The following is an 18,612-nucleotide window of genomic DNA, read 5'->3' on the forward strand; positions in this document are numbered from 1 at the left end:
ATATCTAATTTAGTCATAGCTACTGTGGGGTAGATTAAGATTTCATTTCACAAGTGTCCTTGTCGTTATGAACTCCAAACTCCCTTCTAATTTGATTTAGATTAGAGCTAATCATTCATGGTTATAAGTTCAATTTAATGTTAACTAAGTCAGACAATAGTCTATCTTGTGTTTAAATCTGCTTAGTGATACCCTGGTTCCTTTATTTTAAATGCACAATTTTTAAAAAGCCTCTCTATTTATTTATTTTTTACTGAAGAGATTCAGATGGGAGAAGGTACATAGCTAACAGTTCTATCCTTCTCATTGAGGGCACAGGGCTAAAACGTTATAGCATTTTTCACTAAACCATGAGTCTGCATATATTAATTGCTGTAGCAGCTACTGTAAATCTAAATCTCTGATTTCTGCTTGTTAAACTTAAAGGAGGTAAAACATTACCACCAACAAAAACTTTGAGGAACTTATGCAAATAATGCAGATGTATTGAACATCAACTTTTATAGTAGCTTCCTTATTCCTATAAGCAATTCTGAGGTTATAAATATATGATTATTTTGATGACATAGTTTCATTTGCCTAGTCCACATTAAAACCAGAGTGAACTTTAATTTTGAAATAACAGTAAGAAACTCTTCTTAAATTGTTACCTTCTGTTTGTTGTACACTAGTACAGTGTCAAAGATTCGTTATTTTTCTTTTAAAGCTGGTATAGCCTTTTCAGTTGAGTGACAAAAAGAAGGTATATCAGGGCTAGAATTAGTAATACTAATGAAAACATCTCTCCTAGCAAGAAATAAGACTGTTTAGACTGTTGACACTCTTTTCTGTATTTAAGATAGATTATTTTTACATTTTTCGGTGAAAAACATTGTCGACTTTTATTTAAAGATTTTTAAAAGAGTTAGCAATTATGGTGGCTATTTTGAAACCATGCATTGTTTATCAAACTTATTTCCCATATGTGTATAAAAGAATCTGGGCTTTCATATATTTTTGTTATGTTTATAACTGATAGTGAAAATGTTTAAATATATAAGTAGCTGGTGAAACTTTTATACAACATGTTAAAAAGTCTCTTGTAAAAGCTTTAACGCTAACAGCATCTGTTAAAATATAAAAACAAATCTGAAGTTCCCTAAGAAAAATACATTATTTTTCTTTGAGGATACTACTGTTGCTTTGCTGCCCTCTACAGTCATCTAAAATAGTCACTCAACTTTTCTCACATGAAATGATTAAAATACTTCCTTGACTTGTGTGCTTTAAATTTCAAGAGTGGGTTGAATAATATTTACTGTCAAAATATGACAGCGTTTTAATTAGTCACAACAGTTGAGCTATACCTGTAATGCAAAAAATAAAAGGTTTACAGATTGAAGCAGGGGTTGGATTGGGGACTATTGCACATCGATCAGGGAACAGATGATAGAGCACCAACAAAGTGATGGGTAGTATAGAGGATATCACAGTGGAATAAGATGTGATGGCTGCTCCCAAGCTTATAAATCCATTTGTAAGACTAACTGCATGTTAGATATCTGTAATAACATACCAAGTAGTATGATGCAGCCTAAGAAGATCAGTAAGGCTTGGAATAGTCAGGGAATGCTAATTAGAGGAACTGAAACTTTTGAGCTATATCTTCAAGAATGATTCGAGTTCAGACAGGTAAAACAGGGTTATTTCAAACAGGGGAGAGAATATTTATTAAAACATAAAGCATCTGTTACAGAGAAAGGGCTATGCTAGGACCCTTGGGGTCTTTGCCCTTAAGAAATGTAAAATTTAATTGTTAGCAGATTTGGAATTAGAAAATGGGGTGTGTGTGTGTGTGTGTGCGTTTGTGTCTATTTTATACCCAGTTACTTAAGCTTTCTGCCTGTTTCAGTCCTTATACACTTAGCTAAATAATAGCTCCTTTATCGAGTTGCTTTGAAAATTAAATCCTTATTAAATTGCAGTAAAGTGCTTTACAAATACAGCTATCCATAACACAAGGGAAAATGAATTGTCTCATGTTAGATATATAAAGTGTTGTGAGATTTCAGAAGAAGGAGCAGTTTAACTGGGAATGGAGGAAGACTTAATAGAAGACCTAATTTTCTAGCTGAACCTTGAAGGAAGAGTTTTCCATTTCTGAGGGAAGTCAGTGGAAAAGAGAGCATTCCAGGCTGAAAAGATCACTGGACTGAGGACTCTGCAGAAGGAATTAATGTTTCCATGTGGTTCAAGTATGAGCTTTACGGAGGGAAGTCATAGATTTTAAATACTTTGCTGATGCTGAGGAGATTAGACTTTGTGTGGGAGGCAGTGAGGAGCTTTTGAAGGCAGGTAACTATTGTCTGCCAGTGATTTGAGAATATTTTATAGCAAGGTAAAAGATATATGGGAGATATGAGAGATATGAGAGACAAGTGAAAGGGAAAACCATTGCTGTTGTCCATAGTGTTGTCCATCCAAACATGGTGTTTGGATATCATAGGTGAGGAGAGAAGAGTTGGATATGAACTTATGTTTCTCTCTTGAATGACTAGAAAAGGATAGTAGAAGGATTGATTAATCAATCTGGTAACTTTTTGGAGGCATTTTAATTGTGCCTCTGGGGCATATTTTAGAGCTGTAGTTGGAAATTTGTTATGAGACGGTAGTGGGGGAGGACGTGGAATTGGGAATTATCAGGATCGAAGTATTTGGATTATATGAGCTGCTTAAAGGAGAGAGGAGGCAGAGGGGGAGAAGAGAAGAGAGAAAGGAAGGAAGGGGAAGTAGGGAGGGGACTGGAAAAAATCTTAAATGTTGAGGTACTTTGGGGACTACCCTGGTAGTCGAGTGGTTGAGACTCTGCGCTCCCAATGCAGGGGGCCAGGGTTCGATCCCTGGTCAGGGAACTAGATCCCACATGCCACAACTAAGAGCCCACATGCTGCAACTAAAAAAGATCCTGCGTGCTGCAGCTAAGACCTGGCGCAGCCAAACAAATAAATATTTTAAAAAAAAAAGGTTGAGATATTTTGATTAAATAAGAGGGAGGGAGGGAAGGGAGAAATAATCTGGGAACAAATTCTTACTTGATAAATAGACCAATACATTTAGTAGTTAAGAGAAGTGAATTGATGACTTAGTAATTTAGAACAAGTAGTTAGTAAAAGGGTCAAATTCCAAAAAATTAACTAATGAGGGGATAGTGAAGAAGTAGTAGGGTAGGGCCTGCTCTTGGGAAAGAGGAACATGAGCAAATAATTTGAGGGGGAAGAACAATGTATCAGTTATTGTGGGCTGAATGTGTTGTCCCAATATTCCTATGTTAGAGCCCTAACTCCCAATCTGGTGGTGTTAGAAAGGGTTCTTTGGCAGGTGAAGGTTTAGATGAGGTCATGAGGTTAGAGCCCCCATGATGGGATTGGTGCCCTTATAAGAAGAGAACGACACCAGAGCTTCCTTCTTCCACCATTTTGAGGATACAGCAAGAAGGTAGCCATCTGCAAGCCAGGAAGAGAGTTCTCACCAGAACCCAAAGCATGCTACCACCCTGATCTCGGACTTCCTATCGTCCAGAATTGTGAGAAATAAATGTTTGTTGTTTAAACCAGCAAGTCTGTGGTATTTTGTTACAGCAGCGTGAGCTCAGACATCAGTGAAGGTTCTTAATTACGAACACTTCAAACTTAACTTTGATTAAAATAAAATTTACTGAAGGATATTGAGTGGTTCAGGTATGGAAATGAAGAACCAAAGGAGGCTAGGCATCTAGAAACATATCCAGAACCATAGCCAAGATAATGTCTAGGGGCAGTCTGTCAAGGTCATTGCTTTCTGCCCCTTGAAACACTGGACATTGTAGCTTTGCCTATTATACTGACATTGCTGCTCTTAGAAACTAGATATGATTATTGCCATAGCCCAAGAGTATATATTTTCCATGGGTGTCCACTACAGAAAATTGAAGAAAAGCTTTTTAATTTTTATGATGAGACTTCTCTGTCTTTGGGAGGGGGATGGGAAAAGAACATTGATATGGCAAGGTCCAGGAACAGAAAGTAAGTGGAAACATTAAAAACACAGATGAGAGAGGCTAATCTTAGAAATGGTGAGGGGCTCTTCTTTCTACTAGGCAGAGAAAAAGAAAATGATAGGTGAAAATACAGAGAGATTTCCAGGTGTAAGAGGGAAGTTCTGGAGAGGATTTCATCTTTATCGATTTACGTGATAAATTTTGAGAGTGCAGGGTGATGTTGGGACTTAGTAGTAGAACCTGTGGGCAGAAATGGAATAAGACATCAATTAAGAATGAATAAAATGAAGTTAGAAGTCAATTGTTATTACTAAGGAAGAGAGAAGGATTTGTGATTAGAAAGTAATGGGAGAGGGGCTTCTGGAGTGCTGGTAAAGATTTATTTCTTGACCAGGGTGATGGTTTTGTGGATGTGCTTACTTTGTAATAGTTCTTACGACTACATACTTACCACCTGTACTTTTCTGTTTGTGTGTGTATGTATATATACTTCGTTGAGTCTTTTGGATTTTCCATCCATACAGTCATGCAATCTATGCATAATTAAAGCCTTATTTCTCTCCAATCCTTATACTTTTTTTTTTCCTTTTCCTTTGCTTATTGCACTGGTTAGGACCTCCACTATTGGTGTTGAATTAAAGTGGTGACCGCAGGCATCGTTGTCTCATTCCTTATCTCAGAGGTAAAAAAGTGTTCAACATTTCAAAATTAAGTATGATGTTTGCTGTAGTTTTTTTTTTAATAAAACTTTTTTTTATCAGATTAGGAAAGTTTCTATTCCTAGTTTGCTTAAGAATTTTTATCATGAATGGAGTTTAATTTTATCAAGTGCTTTATCTTAATTTTGAGATGATCATATACTTTTTTAAATAATGTGAATTACATTAAAAAATGTTAAGCCATCTTTGTGTTTCTGGAATAATACCAGTTTGGTTTTGATGAATGTATCCTTTATTATAGGATTCAACTGACTATTTTTTTAAAATTTTTTCTTCAACATCTATGTTTATCAATTAAATTGGCCTGTAATTTTCTTTCCTTATAATGCTTTTGCCAAGTTTTGGTATCAAAGTCATGCTAGACTCATTAAAAAATATGAGAATTGTTGTATCTTTTTCTATCCTGTGTAAGAGTTTAAGATCGGTACTTTTTTTTTTTTTTCTTTTCTTTTCTTTGACTGGTAGAATTTGTTGGTAAAGCCATCCTGGCCTGAAATAATTTTTTTATGGGAAGGATTTTTAGTTGCAGTTCATTAAATAATCATAGTACTGTCTAGATTTTCATTCTTCTTGTGTCAGTTCTGGCACATTGAGTTTTTGTAGGAATTTGTCCATTTCATGGTTTCATATCTTTTGACATGAAGTTGTTCATAATGTTCTCTTACTGCCTTTTTAGTGCCTGGAGGATCTGTAGTAATGCCCCCCTCTCTCATTCCTCATGTTCGTATTTTGTTTTTTTGTTTTTTGGTTCAGTCTTGCCAGGAGTTTATCAATTTTATTAGACTTCTCAAAGAACCCATCTATGACTCGTTCTTGATGCTCTTTACATTTGTTTTCTGTTTCATTATTATCTGTTCTACATTCTCTATTTTCGGAGGGTTTATTTCCTATTCTTCTATTTCTTGAAATGAATGGTTAGATTATTGATTTTTAGCATTTCTCTTTTTCTTATATATGCATTTGAGTCTATAAGTTTTCCAGCTAAGGTCATATTCACAGGTTAACACCTCCTAATTGCTCTTTCTGCGTCTTTATTTTTTCCACTGTAATATGTGAACTTCTGCTACATTAATTTTTCTAGATAATGTTTTTGGCTTTCTGTATTTTCACTCTTCAGTATTACTTATTTTTTCCCTCTTGCATATGTACACTTTCCCTGACTTGACTTTAAGCTCCTGGAGGGCAAGGAATGTGCCTTGTCTTTGTCCTTTCTCAGCAAAAGCCTGGTCAACACAGGTAAGTGTTAAATAAGTGTTAGCGAGAAATACGGATGTGCAAACAAACTGAATTAAGAATTTGCCTTTCTGACTTCATTTCTGTTATTCATTACCAATACTTAGATTTTTCTTCTCGAAACTTCCCTTGCATTTTCTGTTTCTGTGAATCTGTTTACTTTTGTACTTCTTCCCATAGTGCCCATTCTCTGCTTGGAAAAACTCACCTTGCCTAAGATCCAGCTTAAATTCCACTATTTTTCCACAGATTACCAAACAAAATTAGGAATCACTAGTTTGGGCTTAGCTGAAGGAAAATTTCACTTTCTAGATGCAACTTTTCTCACCCTACACGCTTCTCTCATTCCTTCTCCCAATTTTCTGTTTTCACCCTTAACTATGGTGACTTTCATAAAGGTGATATAACCCAGTTTGCCTTGGAATGTCTAGGCTTACAACTGTTTCTCTGGCATAATTATCAATAATACTCCTCCACTTCCTTTCACTCTAAAAAATGTTTTGGCTTAGATGACAAATTATATGATCACTCTACCATACATCCATTGCCTTGCATGTCTTATTTTCTCTTCTAGATCCTCACATCTTGCAAGTCTTAGGCTATCCTGTTTTCTACCTTATAATACTTAGTACTTAATATTCAGTGAATGAAATGCAGTAAATATTTGAGCTCTTACTGTGTTTCGTACATACTTGTATTTTTTCCATATTAGCTCACTTGTTTTTTCAACCTAGATTTGTAATATCTAATTCCTTGCCCCAGTGTTTTTCACTTAAAGTGAAAAATCTTGCAAAATCTTCACTCTAAATCAGTTCAGCTGTACAAATTCTTTATGCTTACTTCTCAGCTACTAGTGGGACTTGGGGAGAAAAAAAAAATCATATAACCATGCAGATTGGTGCCCCTATAGAATCAGGCTTTAGCTTCAACTGGACCTCAAACAGTTTTTCTAGCAATCCTCTTTTTGGTTTAGTCAGTGTATGCTCCCATGTTTGAATTTTTTCTTTTAAATTTTACTGAAACCTTGTTAATTAGGTGATAATAGTCCATTTTATAGGTGATAAAACAGGCTCTCAAGTACCCAGGGTCACACTGGTAATAATTTAGAGGTCTGTGTGTTCTTAAATCTAGGTTAGTCTTGGCTCCAAAGTTCTTGCTTTTTTATTCCATCCTGTTCTACCATTCACAATTTTAATTCTCATTCTTAGGTCTGAAAAGTATTACATTACTTAGCCATAAGCTCCATGTACTTGTTTAGAGGTACCTCTTAAAACGGTAAGTTTGAGATTTTTGGATTATTAATGTATGTTGTGTAAATGTGTGCATAAATTTTTAGGTGTATCATTGTAGAAGGCTGTCATTTATGAGGATTGATAATACATCAGTGTCTTTAAAGCACTAGTTCTTTACAATGTCTGCTTTATCTGAGAATATTTACATGTTCACAGGCCTTCTGTTTTTTATGTATCATTTATAATTAGGTTAAAGTAAATTTAAGGATCAGAAGGAAATTCATCAGTATGGTTAAAAAACAATTCCCTTGGTTGAAAATTGTTTACTGTTGATTATAAACTTTTACTGCTGGAATAACAGTAAGGCCTAAGATAATATAATTATTATAGTATTTTGGGGAATACATTTTATAATGGTGATTGAAACTCATAATTTCATTAGTGTTTAAAAATTGCTAAAATTTCACAATTTGAAATGGGAATTGCAAGAGCAGATTCTTAGTAATTGTTATGAAAATTCATCTCCCATGCATTTTACCTCTAGTGGAAGTAGTGCTTACTTAAAAACTACAGCCCCCCTTTACTTTTTATTTTGAAAGTCACTGAGCTTTTGTCTCCATTAATAGCCATTCTAAGTTTTCTTTCTGTGAAATGTTTAGGATTTATTCATAATGTGCTCAGCATGATGGAGTTGGAAAGATTACTTTTCAAAGCCAAGAGGCTTCTTGTCTGTGTTTTGCCACTAGCCATATGATAAGGGCAAATCACTTCACAGTCTCTGTAAAATGAGGTTAGATCAGATGTCCTGTAAATTCTCTTCCTGATCTAAGATTTTGTGCTTCTGTTCTGAAAATATAAAGGAATTGTACTTAAAAGCATAAGGTAAATTCAACTAAAGGGAACCTTTATGTCGGTTGATTAAATCAAGGTATTTTCCTTATTTGAAGTTAAAAGGTAGTGACTGAGAATAGATGATGGAAACAGCATTTTAGAAAGAGCATTTTATAAAGGCTGAAATTGCTACTTAAAGATTGGTAAAGATGTTGTACAGTGGCATGAAATTTATCTTTAGTGTTAATGTATAGGAAATACTGTAGTAGAAGTTTGCTGTTTCTTGAACCTATTATTTCCTGTGTTGGTTACATATAAATCATTTTTATAGAAATCTAGACCTTAAAAAAATTAACTCTTTGAGGCTGATTTTTTTTAGCTTTCTAGAAAACTCAGACCTGTAGTTAGAAGTTAACCTTTATTGAATTCCACTCTAAAACTGTGCCATCTAGAACTTTCTGCAATGAAGCAAATGTTGTATAGCTGTAGTCTTCAGTATTATAGTCACTAGCCACATGAGGCAGCTGAGCACTTGAAATATGGCTAGTGTAACTGAAAACATGAATTTTAAATTTTATTTAATTTTAATTAATTTAAATTTAAATAGCCACATGTGGCTAGCTGCTGGCACAGAGCTGTTCTATGAAATGCTAAGCAATGTGCCATAGCATAATTAGAAGACTTCAGTTCTAGTTCTCTACTGTGTCATTTCTGATTACTGCCCTTTACCCACTTTGGACTTAGCCTTCCCTTCAGTCTTATTTTATTTATATTTTGGCCTCATACTGGATCTTTGCGTAGCCTGGAATGGTCTTCCTAGCTAATGAAAATCTTAGCCTCGAAGGCACAGCTTAAATGCCACCTCCTGCAAAGCTTTCCCTGATCCTCTGGACTATAGCAAAAGGCACTCTTTTTTTTTTCTTTTTTTTTTTGCGGTACGCAGGCCTCTCACTGTTGTGGCCTCCCGTTGTGGAGCACAGGCTCCGGTCGCGCAGGCTCAGCGGCCATGGCTCACGGGCCCAGCCGCTTCGTGGCATGTGGGATCTTCCCGGACCGGGGCACGAACCTGTATCCCCTGCATCAGCAGGCGGACTCTCAACCACTGCGCCACCAGGGAAGCCCCACTCTTATTATTTACATGACCTGTGGTAAGTCTTTTAAACCTTTTGATTCTTAATCTGTCATATGAGGTACCTATGTACCTCACAGTGTGTGTTTTTTGTGTGTGGGAGGGGTGATGAGGTGTGGGGGTCAGATGAAATCGTGTATGTAAAAGCTCTTTGATAATTTTCAAGAATACACAACTGTAAGCTGATGATGTGGTGTGAAAACTGAGTCTCAGAAGGATTGACTTTCCCACTGTCTCCCATTTTCTGCCTCACTTTAATTAATACTTCAATCCCAGTAATTATTTAGCTACATTGGTTTCTGTAATCCTCTAATTGTAATTTCCTTCTTGACTAGTTTCAAGTCTGTAGTCTACCACTGAAATCATTTCTTTGCTTGCACATGAACTGCTTGCTCATCTCTCTTCTAATTGTGCTAGCCTGGTGAAACTCTCAACCTAGCTGAAATCTTTACTCTCTGCCTTGTCAGTTTCTCCAGTCAGGAAGCTGAATGCTGATTGATGTCACTGTAATTCAAGATTAGTAAGTACAAGTGGCTCTTGGTACTATTCTGAAATCATACATTTTCCTAGTTAGTGGTTCTCAAACTGTTTGGTCTTGGAACGTTTTTGTTGAGGGGACTTCCCTGGTGGTCCAGTGGTTAAGAATCCAACCTGCAATGCAGGGGATGCTGGTTCAATCCCTGGTCGGGGAACTAAGATCCCACATGCCAGGGGCAACTAAGCCCACGTGCTGCAACTACAGTGTCCACGCTCTCTGGAGCCCGCGTGCCACTACTAGAGAGAAGCCCACGTGCTGCAACGAAGAGCCCATGCGCTGCAACGAAAAATCCCACATGCCTCAACTAAGACCCGATGCAGCCAAAAAATAAAATAAATCAATATTAAAAAAGATTGTTTTTTAATTATTGAAGACTACAGCAAGCTTTTCTTAATATGGGTTTTATCTGTCAATATTTGGTTAAAAATTAAAACTGAGAAATTTAAAAATGCTTTAATTCCTTCAAAAATAATAAACCCATTACATATTAACATATTTTTATGAAAAATAGGTATTTCCTATAAAAAATTTAGTGGTAAGAGTAGCATTGTGTTTTATTTTGTGAATGTCTTTTATGTCTAAATTGACAACAACTGGATTTTCATACCTGCTTTTGCATTCAGCCTGCTGAGTATCATGTTTTGTAGCCTCTGGAAAATCTACCATATACTTATGACAGAATGAGAATGAAAAAGACAAATAAGATCTTAGTATGACTGTGAAAATAGTTTTGACTTCATTAACCACCAGAAAAGGTCTTAGGTAATCTAAAGGGTCTCACTTTGAGTACTGTTACTTCAGTCTATCTACTCTTTCCCCACAATTGTTTCACACCTTATTTCTTTTTACGCTTCTAGGACCTCCTCTTATTCTCATATGAAATCCTTTCTGTTTAAAGAGAAAAGAGAAGTAGTCAGAAAAGAACTTTCACCACCGTATCTACCAACCTGTCTGTCTGTACTGGTAGTCTCTGCCTGCTATAGCTGATGCACAATGAAGGGCCAACAGTATCTCTTCTAGACCTGTCCCATACTGCCTCTTCGCAACAATTGACCCTTCTCTTGTCTCATAATTTTTTTTCAGTCATTTCAGTCAGCTTAAAACTATGCTATAACATCTCCCATTAAACAAATACTCTCCCTGACCCATCATCTTTCTTGAGCTGCTGTCTGATCTCTTTCTCTGCCCTTATGGTAAAAATTCTCACAAAAGTTACATGTATAATAAATGTTTTCCAGTCCCTCTCCTATTCTCATTTTTTTATAAAAACAGCCTTACTGGGCATAAGTGGCATATAATAAGCTTCACATATTTAAGGTGTATAGTTTGATAAGTTTTAACAAAGGTATATACACTGTTGAGTCGTCACTGCAATGAAGATAGTGAATGTTATCCATCACTCCCAAAAGTTTCTTTGTGTCCCCTATAAACCATCCATTTCATCCCTTCCTAACCCTCTTCCCCCAAGTAAGCACTGATCTGCTTTCTGTCACTATAAAGTAGTTGGCAATTTCTAGAGTTTTATATAAATTGAAACATACTCTATGTACGTCTTTTTCTGTCTTCTTCCAACATAATTATTTTGAAATTCATCCAGATTGTTGCATATATCAGTTTATTTCCTTTTATTGCTGACTAGTATTTGGTTGTATGAGTATTCCTTTAAAAATTTTTTAAAAGACTTTATTTTTTAATAGCAAAATTGAATAGGATGTTCAGTTTCTGTATCCCCCCTGGTCCATGTGTGTCTCCCCTTCCTCCCTGCAACATCCCGTACCAGAGTGGTGTACTTGTTACAGTCAATGAACCTGCACTGACATAACCCAAAGGCTGTAGTTTATATTAGGATTCACGCTTAGTAGTGTACATTCTGTGGGTTTTGGTAAGTGTATAATGACATGTATCTACCATGATAGTATGCCAGGATAGTTTCACTGCCCTAAAAATTCTGTGTTTCACCTGTTCATTTCTCTATCCCCTCTAACCCCTGGCAACCACTGATCTTTTTAGTGTCTTCATAGTTTTACCTTTTCCAGAGTATCATACAGTTGGAATCATTTAATATGTATCCTTTGCAGATTGGCTTTTTAAATTTAACAATATGCATTTAAGGTGTCTCCATGTCTTTTTGTGGCTTGGTAGCTCATTTCATTTTAGCACTGAATAATACTTCATTGTCTGGATGTACCACAATTTAGTTATCCATTCTCCTACTAAAGGACAACTTGGTTGCTTGTGTGTTTTGGCAATTATGAATAAAGCTCTCTAAACACCCATGTGCAAGTTTCTGTGTGGGCGTAAGTTTTCTACTCATTTGGGTAAATACCAGGGAGCACAGTTGCTGGATTACATGGTAACAGTATATTTCATTTTGTAAGAAACCACCAAACTGTCTTCCAAAGTGGCTGTACCATTTTTCATTCCCACCAGCAATGAATGGGAGTTCCTGTTGCTCCACAACTTTGTTAGCATTTGTTGGTGTCAGTGTTTGGATTTTGGCCATTCTCATAGGTGTGTAATGATATCTCATTATTGTAATTTGCAATTCCTTAATGATATGATGTTGAGCATCTTTTCATATACCTATTTGCCATCTGTATATCTTCCTTGATAAGGTGTTTGTTAAGGTCTTTGGTCATTTTTGAATTGAGTTGTTTGTTTTCTTGCTGAGTTTTAAAAGTTCTTTGTGTATTTTGGTTAATAGTCCTTTATTACGTATGTATTTTGCAAATATTTTCTCCTAGTCTGTGGCTTGTCTTCTCATTTTCTTGATAATGTCTTTTGCAGAGCAGAAGTTTTCATTGTTGATGATGGCCAGCTTATCATTATTTCTTTTATGGAACATGTCTTTGATGTTGTATCTAAAATGTCATCACCATACCCAAGGTCATCTAGATTTTTTCCTATGTTATCATCCAGGGGTTTTCTGTTTTGTGTTTTACATTGAGGTCTGCAATCCATTTTTAGTTAATTTTTACGAAGGACGTAAATTCTGTGTCTTGATCTATATTTTTGCATGTGGATGTCCAGTTGTTCCAGCACTACTTGTTGAAAAGACTCTCTTTGCTCCATTACATTGCCTTTGTTTCTTTTAGAGATCAATTGACTATAGTAAAATTAATCTATTTCTGGGGTCTCTGTTCTATCAATCTGTTCTTTCACTAGTGTCACTGTCTTGATTACTATATCTTTATAGTCAGTCTTGAAGTCATATGGCATGTCTTCTGACTTTGTTCTTTTCTGTCAGTATTGTGTTGGCTATTCTGTATCTTCTGTTTTTCCATATACGTTTAGAATCAGTTTGTCAATATCCACAAAGCAATTTGTTGGGAGCAAGGATCATGTTGAATCTATAGATTAAGATGGGAAGAACTGACATCTTGACAGTATTGATTCAGTATTCTATGGAGTATTCCGTGGAATATTCTACATTTATTTAGTTCTTTAGTTTTTCTTATATAGATCTGGTACATATTTTGTTAGATTTATACCCAAATATTTTATATTTTGGGTGCTAATGTAAATGATATTGTTTTTAATTTCAAATTTTATTTATTTATCGTTAATATTATAGGAAAGCAATTGTATCCTACAAGCTTGCTATAATTGCTTATTAGTTTGAGGAGTTTTTTTGTTGATTCTTTCTGATTTTCTACATAGACGATCATGTGATTTGTGAACAATGTTTTATTTCTTCTTTTCTAATCAGTATATTATTTATTTCCTATTCTTATTGCACCAGTATGATGTTGGAAAGGTACAACAGTGGGAACATCCTTGACTTGTTCCTGATCTTATGGTGAAAGCTTTTAGTTTCTCACCATTAAGTATGGTGTTGGCTGTAGGTTTTTTAAATAAATGTTCTTTATCAAGTTGAAGAAGATTCCTTCCTACTTGAGTATTCCTTTTTATTGTTGAGTAGTATTTCATTGTACACGTATACCACAATTTGTTTATTCATTCACCTGTAGATGGACATTTGGGTTAGCTCCAGTTTCTGGCTGTTAAGAATGAAGCTGCTGTGAACACTTGTGTACAAATCTTTGTATAGGCATATGCTTTTTTTCCCCCTACTGAGTAAAGATAAAGGAGTGAAGTTGGTGGATGATATGGTGCTTCTATGTTAAAGAAACTGCCAAATTATCTTCCATTGAGGAGGTACCATTTTACAGTTAAACCAGCAATGTAGGAGAGTTCATTTTTTCACATTTTCTCCAACACTTGGTGTTGTCAATCTTTTTAAGTTTTAGCTACTCTAATAGATATGTAGTGGTGTCTTATTGTGGCCTTAATTTGCATTTCCCAGATGATGTTGAACATCTTTTCATGTGCTATTTGGTGATGTGTCTGTTCCAATCTTTTGTCCATTTTTATTGACCTGTTTTGTATTTATGGAGTTTTGATAATTCTTTATGTATTTTGGATTCAAGTGCTTTATCACCTATAAATCCTTTATCAGATTTCATTTGCAAAAGACATTTTCCCAGTAAGTGGCTTGTCTTAAGAAGTGTCTTTTGAAGAACAGAAAATTGTAAATTTTATGAAATTTACTGATTGTGCTTTTGATACCATATCTAAGAAAATATTTGCCAAGCCAAGGTCACAAAAATTTACATTTGTACTTCCATATTAATTTTAGCAGTAGCTTGTCAGTTTTTATAAAAAGGTTGATTGGATTTTGATTGGGATTGTGTTGAATCTATAGATCAATTTACAGAGAATTAATGTTTTCAAAATATTGAGCACTCCCTCTTGCAAGAGCAACGGAATCACCATTAACTGCTGAACAGTCATCGACAGGAAAACACTGGAACTCACCAAAAAAGATACCCCACATCCAGAGACAAAGGAGAAGCTGCAATGAGATGGTAGGAAGGGCACAATCACAATAAAATCAAATCCCAACTGCTGGGCGGATGACTCACAAACTGGAGAACACTTATACCACAGATATCCAACCACTGGAGTGAAGGTTCTGAGCCCCGCGTCAGGCTTCCCAACTAGTGGTCTGGCAACGGGAGGAGGAATTCCTAGAGAATCAGATTTTGAAGGCTAGCGTGATTTGATTTCACGACTTCGACAGGAGTGGGGGAAACAGAGACTCCACTCTTGGAGGGCACACACAAAGTAGTGTGTGCATCAGGACCCAGGGGAAGGAGCACTGACCCCTTGGAAGACTGAACATGCTACTGTTGGAGGGTCTTTTGCAGAGGCAGGGGGAGGCCGTGGCTCACCGCGGGGTCAGGGACACTGGCAGCAGAAGTTCTGGGAAGTATCCATGGTGTGAGCCCTTCCAGAGTCCACCATTAGCCGAAGAGCTGGCTAGGCTCCAGTGCGGGGGTGCCTTTGTTAGGCACCGAAGAGCTGGGTAGGCTCCAGTGTTGGGGCGCCTCAGGCCAAACAACTAACAAGGACGGAACCCAGCCCCACCCATCAGCAGACAAGTGGATTAAAGTTTTACTGAGCTCTGCCCACCAGAGCAACAACCAACTCTACCCACCACAAGTCCTTCCCATCAAGAAGCTTGCACAGGCCTCTTAGATACCCTCATCTACCAGAGGGCAGACAGCAGAAGCAGGAAGAACTACAGTCCTGCAGCCTGTGGAACAAAAACCACATTCACAGAAAGATAGACAAAATGAACAGGCAGAGGACTATGTACCAGATGAAAGAACAAGATAAAACCCGAGAAAAACAACTAAATGAAGTGGAGGTAGGTAACCTTCCAGAAAAATAATTCAGAATAATGATAGTGAAGATAATGATAGTGAAGATAATATGATAGTGAAGATAATAATAGTGAAAAGAATGGAGGAAAAGATCAAGAAGATGCAAGAAATGTTTAGCAAAGACCTAGAAGAATTAAAAAACAAACACCTAGAAAAATTAAAGAACAAACAAACAGGGGAACAGAACAATAACTGAAATGAAAACTACACTAGAAGGAATCAATAGCAGAATAACTGAGGCAGAAGAACAGATAAGTGACTTGGAAGACAGAATGGTGAAATTCACTGCTGTGGAACAGAATAAAGAAAGAAAAGAATGAAAAGAAATGAAGACAGCCTGAGAGACCTCTGGGACAAAATTAATTGCACAAGCATTCGCATTACATATGGATCCCAGAAGGAGAAGAGAGAGAGAAAGGACCCGAAAAAATATTTGAATAGATTATAGTGGAAAGCTTCCCTAACGTGGGAAAGGAAATAGCCACCCAGGTCCAGGAAGCACAGAGAGTCCCAGGCAGGATAAACCCAAGGAGAAACACACTGAGACACAGAGTAATCAAATTGACAAAAATTAAAGACAAAGAAAAATTATTGAAAGCAACAAGGGAAAAATGACAAATATCATACAAGGTAACTCCCATAAGGTTAACAGCTGATTTCTCAGCAGAATCTCTACAAGCCAGAAGGGAGTGGCATGATATACTTAGGGTGATGAAAGGGAAGAACGTAAAACCAAGATTACTCTACCCGGCAAGGATCTCATTCAGATTCGATGCAGAAATCAAAAGCTTTACAGACAAGCAAAAGCTAAGAGAATTCAGCACCACCAAACCAGCTCTACAACAAATGCTAAAGGAACTTCTCTAACTGGGAAGCACAAGACAAGAAAAGGATTTACAAAAACAAACCGAAAACAATTAAGAAAATGGTCATAGGGACATACATATCAATAATTACCTTAAACATGAATGGATTAAATGCTCCAACCAAAAGACACAGGCTTGCTGAATGGATACAAAAACAAGACCCATCTATATGCTGTCTACAAGAGACCCACTTCAGACCTAGGGACACATACAGACTGAAAGTGAGGGGATGGAAAAAGATATTCCATGCAAATGGAAATCAAAAGAAAGCTGGAGTAGCTATACTCATATCAGATAAAATAGACTTTAAAATAAAGAATGTTACAAGAGACAAGGAAGGACACTACATAATGATCAAGGGATCAATCCAAGAAGATGTAACAATTATAAATATATATGCACCCAACACAGGAGCACCTCAATACATAAGGCAACTGCTAGCAGCTATAAAAGAGGAAATCGACAGTAACACAATCATAGTAGGGGACTTTAACACTTCACTTACACCAATGGACAGATCATCCAAAATGAAAATTAATAAGGAAACACAAGCTTCAAATGACACGAGACCAGATAGACTTAACTGATATTTATAGGACATTCCATGCAAAAACAGCAGATTACACTTTCTTCTCAATTGCTCATGGAACATTCAAGGATAGATCACATCTTGGCAAGGTCACAAATCAAGCCTCAGTAAATTTAAGAAAATTGAAATCATATCAACCATCTTTTCTGACCACAATGCTATGAGATTAGAAATGAATTACAGGGAAAAAAACGTGAAAAACACAAACACGTGAAGGCTAAACAATACATTACTAAATAACCAAGAGATCACTGAAGAAATCAAAGAGGAAATCAAAAAATACCTAGAGACAAATGACAATGAAAACACGACGATCCAAAACCTATGAGATGCAGCAGAAGCAGTTCTAAGAGGGAAGTTTATAGCTATACAAGCCTACCTCAAGAAACTAAGAAAAATCTCAAATAAATAATCTAACCTTACACCTAAAGGAACTAGAGAAAGAAGAACAAAAAACCCCGAAGTTGCCAGAAGGAAAGAAATCATAACGATCAGAGCAGAAATAAATGAAATAGAAACAAAGAAACTCATTCTACGAGGCCAACATCACCTTGATACCAAAACCAGACAAAGATACTACAAAAAAGAAAATTACAGATCAATATCACTGATGACTATAGATGCAAAAATCCTCAACAAAATACTAGCGAACAGAATCCAACAACACATTAAAAGTATCATACACTATCATCAAGTGGGATTTATCCCAGATGCAAGGATTCTTCAATATACACAAATCAGTCAATGTGATACACCATATTAACATAACAGATTGAAGAGTAAAAACCATATGATCATTTCAATAGATGCAGAAAAAGCTTTTGACAAAATTCAACACCCATTTATGATAAAAAGTCTCCAGAAACTGGGCATAGAGGGAACCTACATCAAGATAATAAAGGATGTGTGACATACCCACAGCAAACATCATTGTCAGTGGTCAAAAACTGAAAGCATTTCCTCTAAGATCAGTAACAAGACAAGGATATCCACTCTCACCACTATTATTCAACATAGTTTTGGAAGTCCTAGCCACGGCAATCAGAGAAGAAGAAATAAAAGGAATACAAAGAGGAAAAGAAGTAAAACTGTCAACTGTTTGCAGATGACATGATATACAAGGAGAATCCTAAAGATGCCACCAGAAAACAACTAGAGCTAATCAGTGAATTTGGTAAAGTTGTAGGATACAAAATTAATGCACAGGAATCTCTTGCACTCCTAAACACTAACAACAAAAGATCAGAAAGAGAAATTAAGGAAATAATCCCATTCACCATTGCAACTAAAAGAATAAAATACCTAGGAATAAACCTACCAAGGGAGGTAAAAGAGCTGTACTCAGAAAACTATGACACTGATGAAAGAAATCAAAGATGACACAAACAGATGGAGAGATATACCATGTTCTTGGAAGAATTAAAATTGTGAAAATGACTATACTACCCAAAGCAATCTACAGATTCAATGCAATCCCTATGAAATTACCAGTGACATTTTTACAGAAATAGAACAAAAAATCTTAAAATTTGTATGGAGACACAAAAGACCCCGAATAGCCAAAGCAATCTTGTGGGGAAAAAAACGGAGCTGGAGGAATAAGACTCCTTGACTTCAGACTATTCTACTAACGTACAGTAATCAAGACAATATGGTAGTGGCACAGAAACTGAAATATAAATCAATGGAACAAGATCGAAAGCCCAGAGATAAACCCACACACCTGTGGTC

At 36.2% G+C, this 18,612-nt stretch overlaps 1 protein-coding gene across 3 annotated transcripts in view; it reads left to right on the plus strand.

Annotated features, from left to right (window-relative positions):
* Positions 1–18,612, plus strand: part of NECTIN3 (nectin cell adhesion molecule 3) — a 141,378-nt gene that overhangs the window by 8,836 nt on the left and 113,930 nt on the right. Inside the window, exon 1 of one of the 3 annotated variants that reach the window (XM_081234062.1) lies at positions 9,075–9,178. The exons of the other annotated variants lie outside the window; for them this stretch is intronic. Within the exon in view, the coding sequence (XP_081090188.1) occupies positions 9,169–9,178 (10 nt within the window). The 5' untranslated portion in view covers positions 9,075–9,168. Of the gene's footprint in view, positions 1–9,074; positions 9,179–18,612 lie in introns of those variants that run through there. 3 annotated transcript variants of the gene reach the window in all.

Source organism: Mesoplodon bidens (genome assembly GCF_964165515.1).
Source record: "Mesoplodon bidens genome assembly, chromosome: 5".
NCBI lineage: Eukaryota > Metazoa > Chordata > Mammalia > Artiodactyla > Ziphiidae > Mesoplodon > Mesoplodon bidens.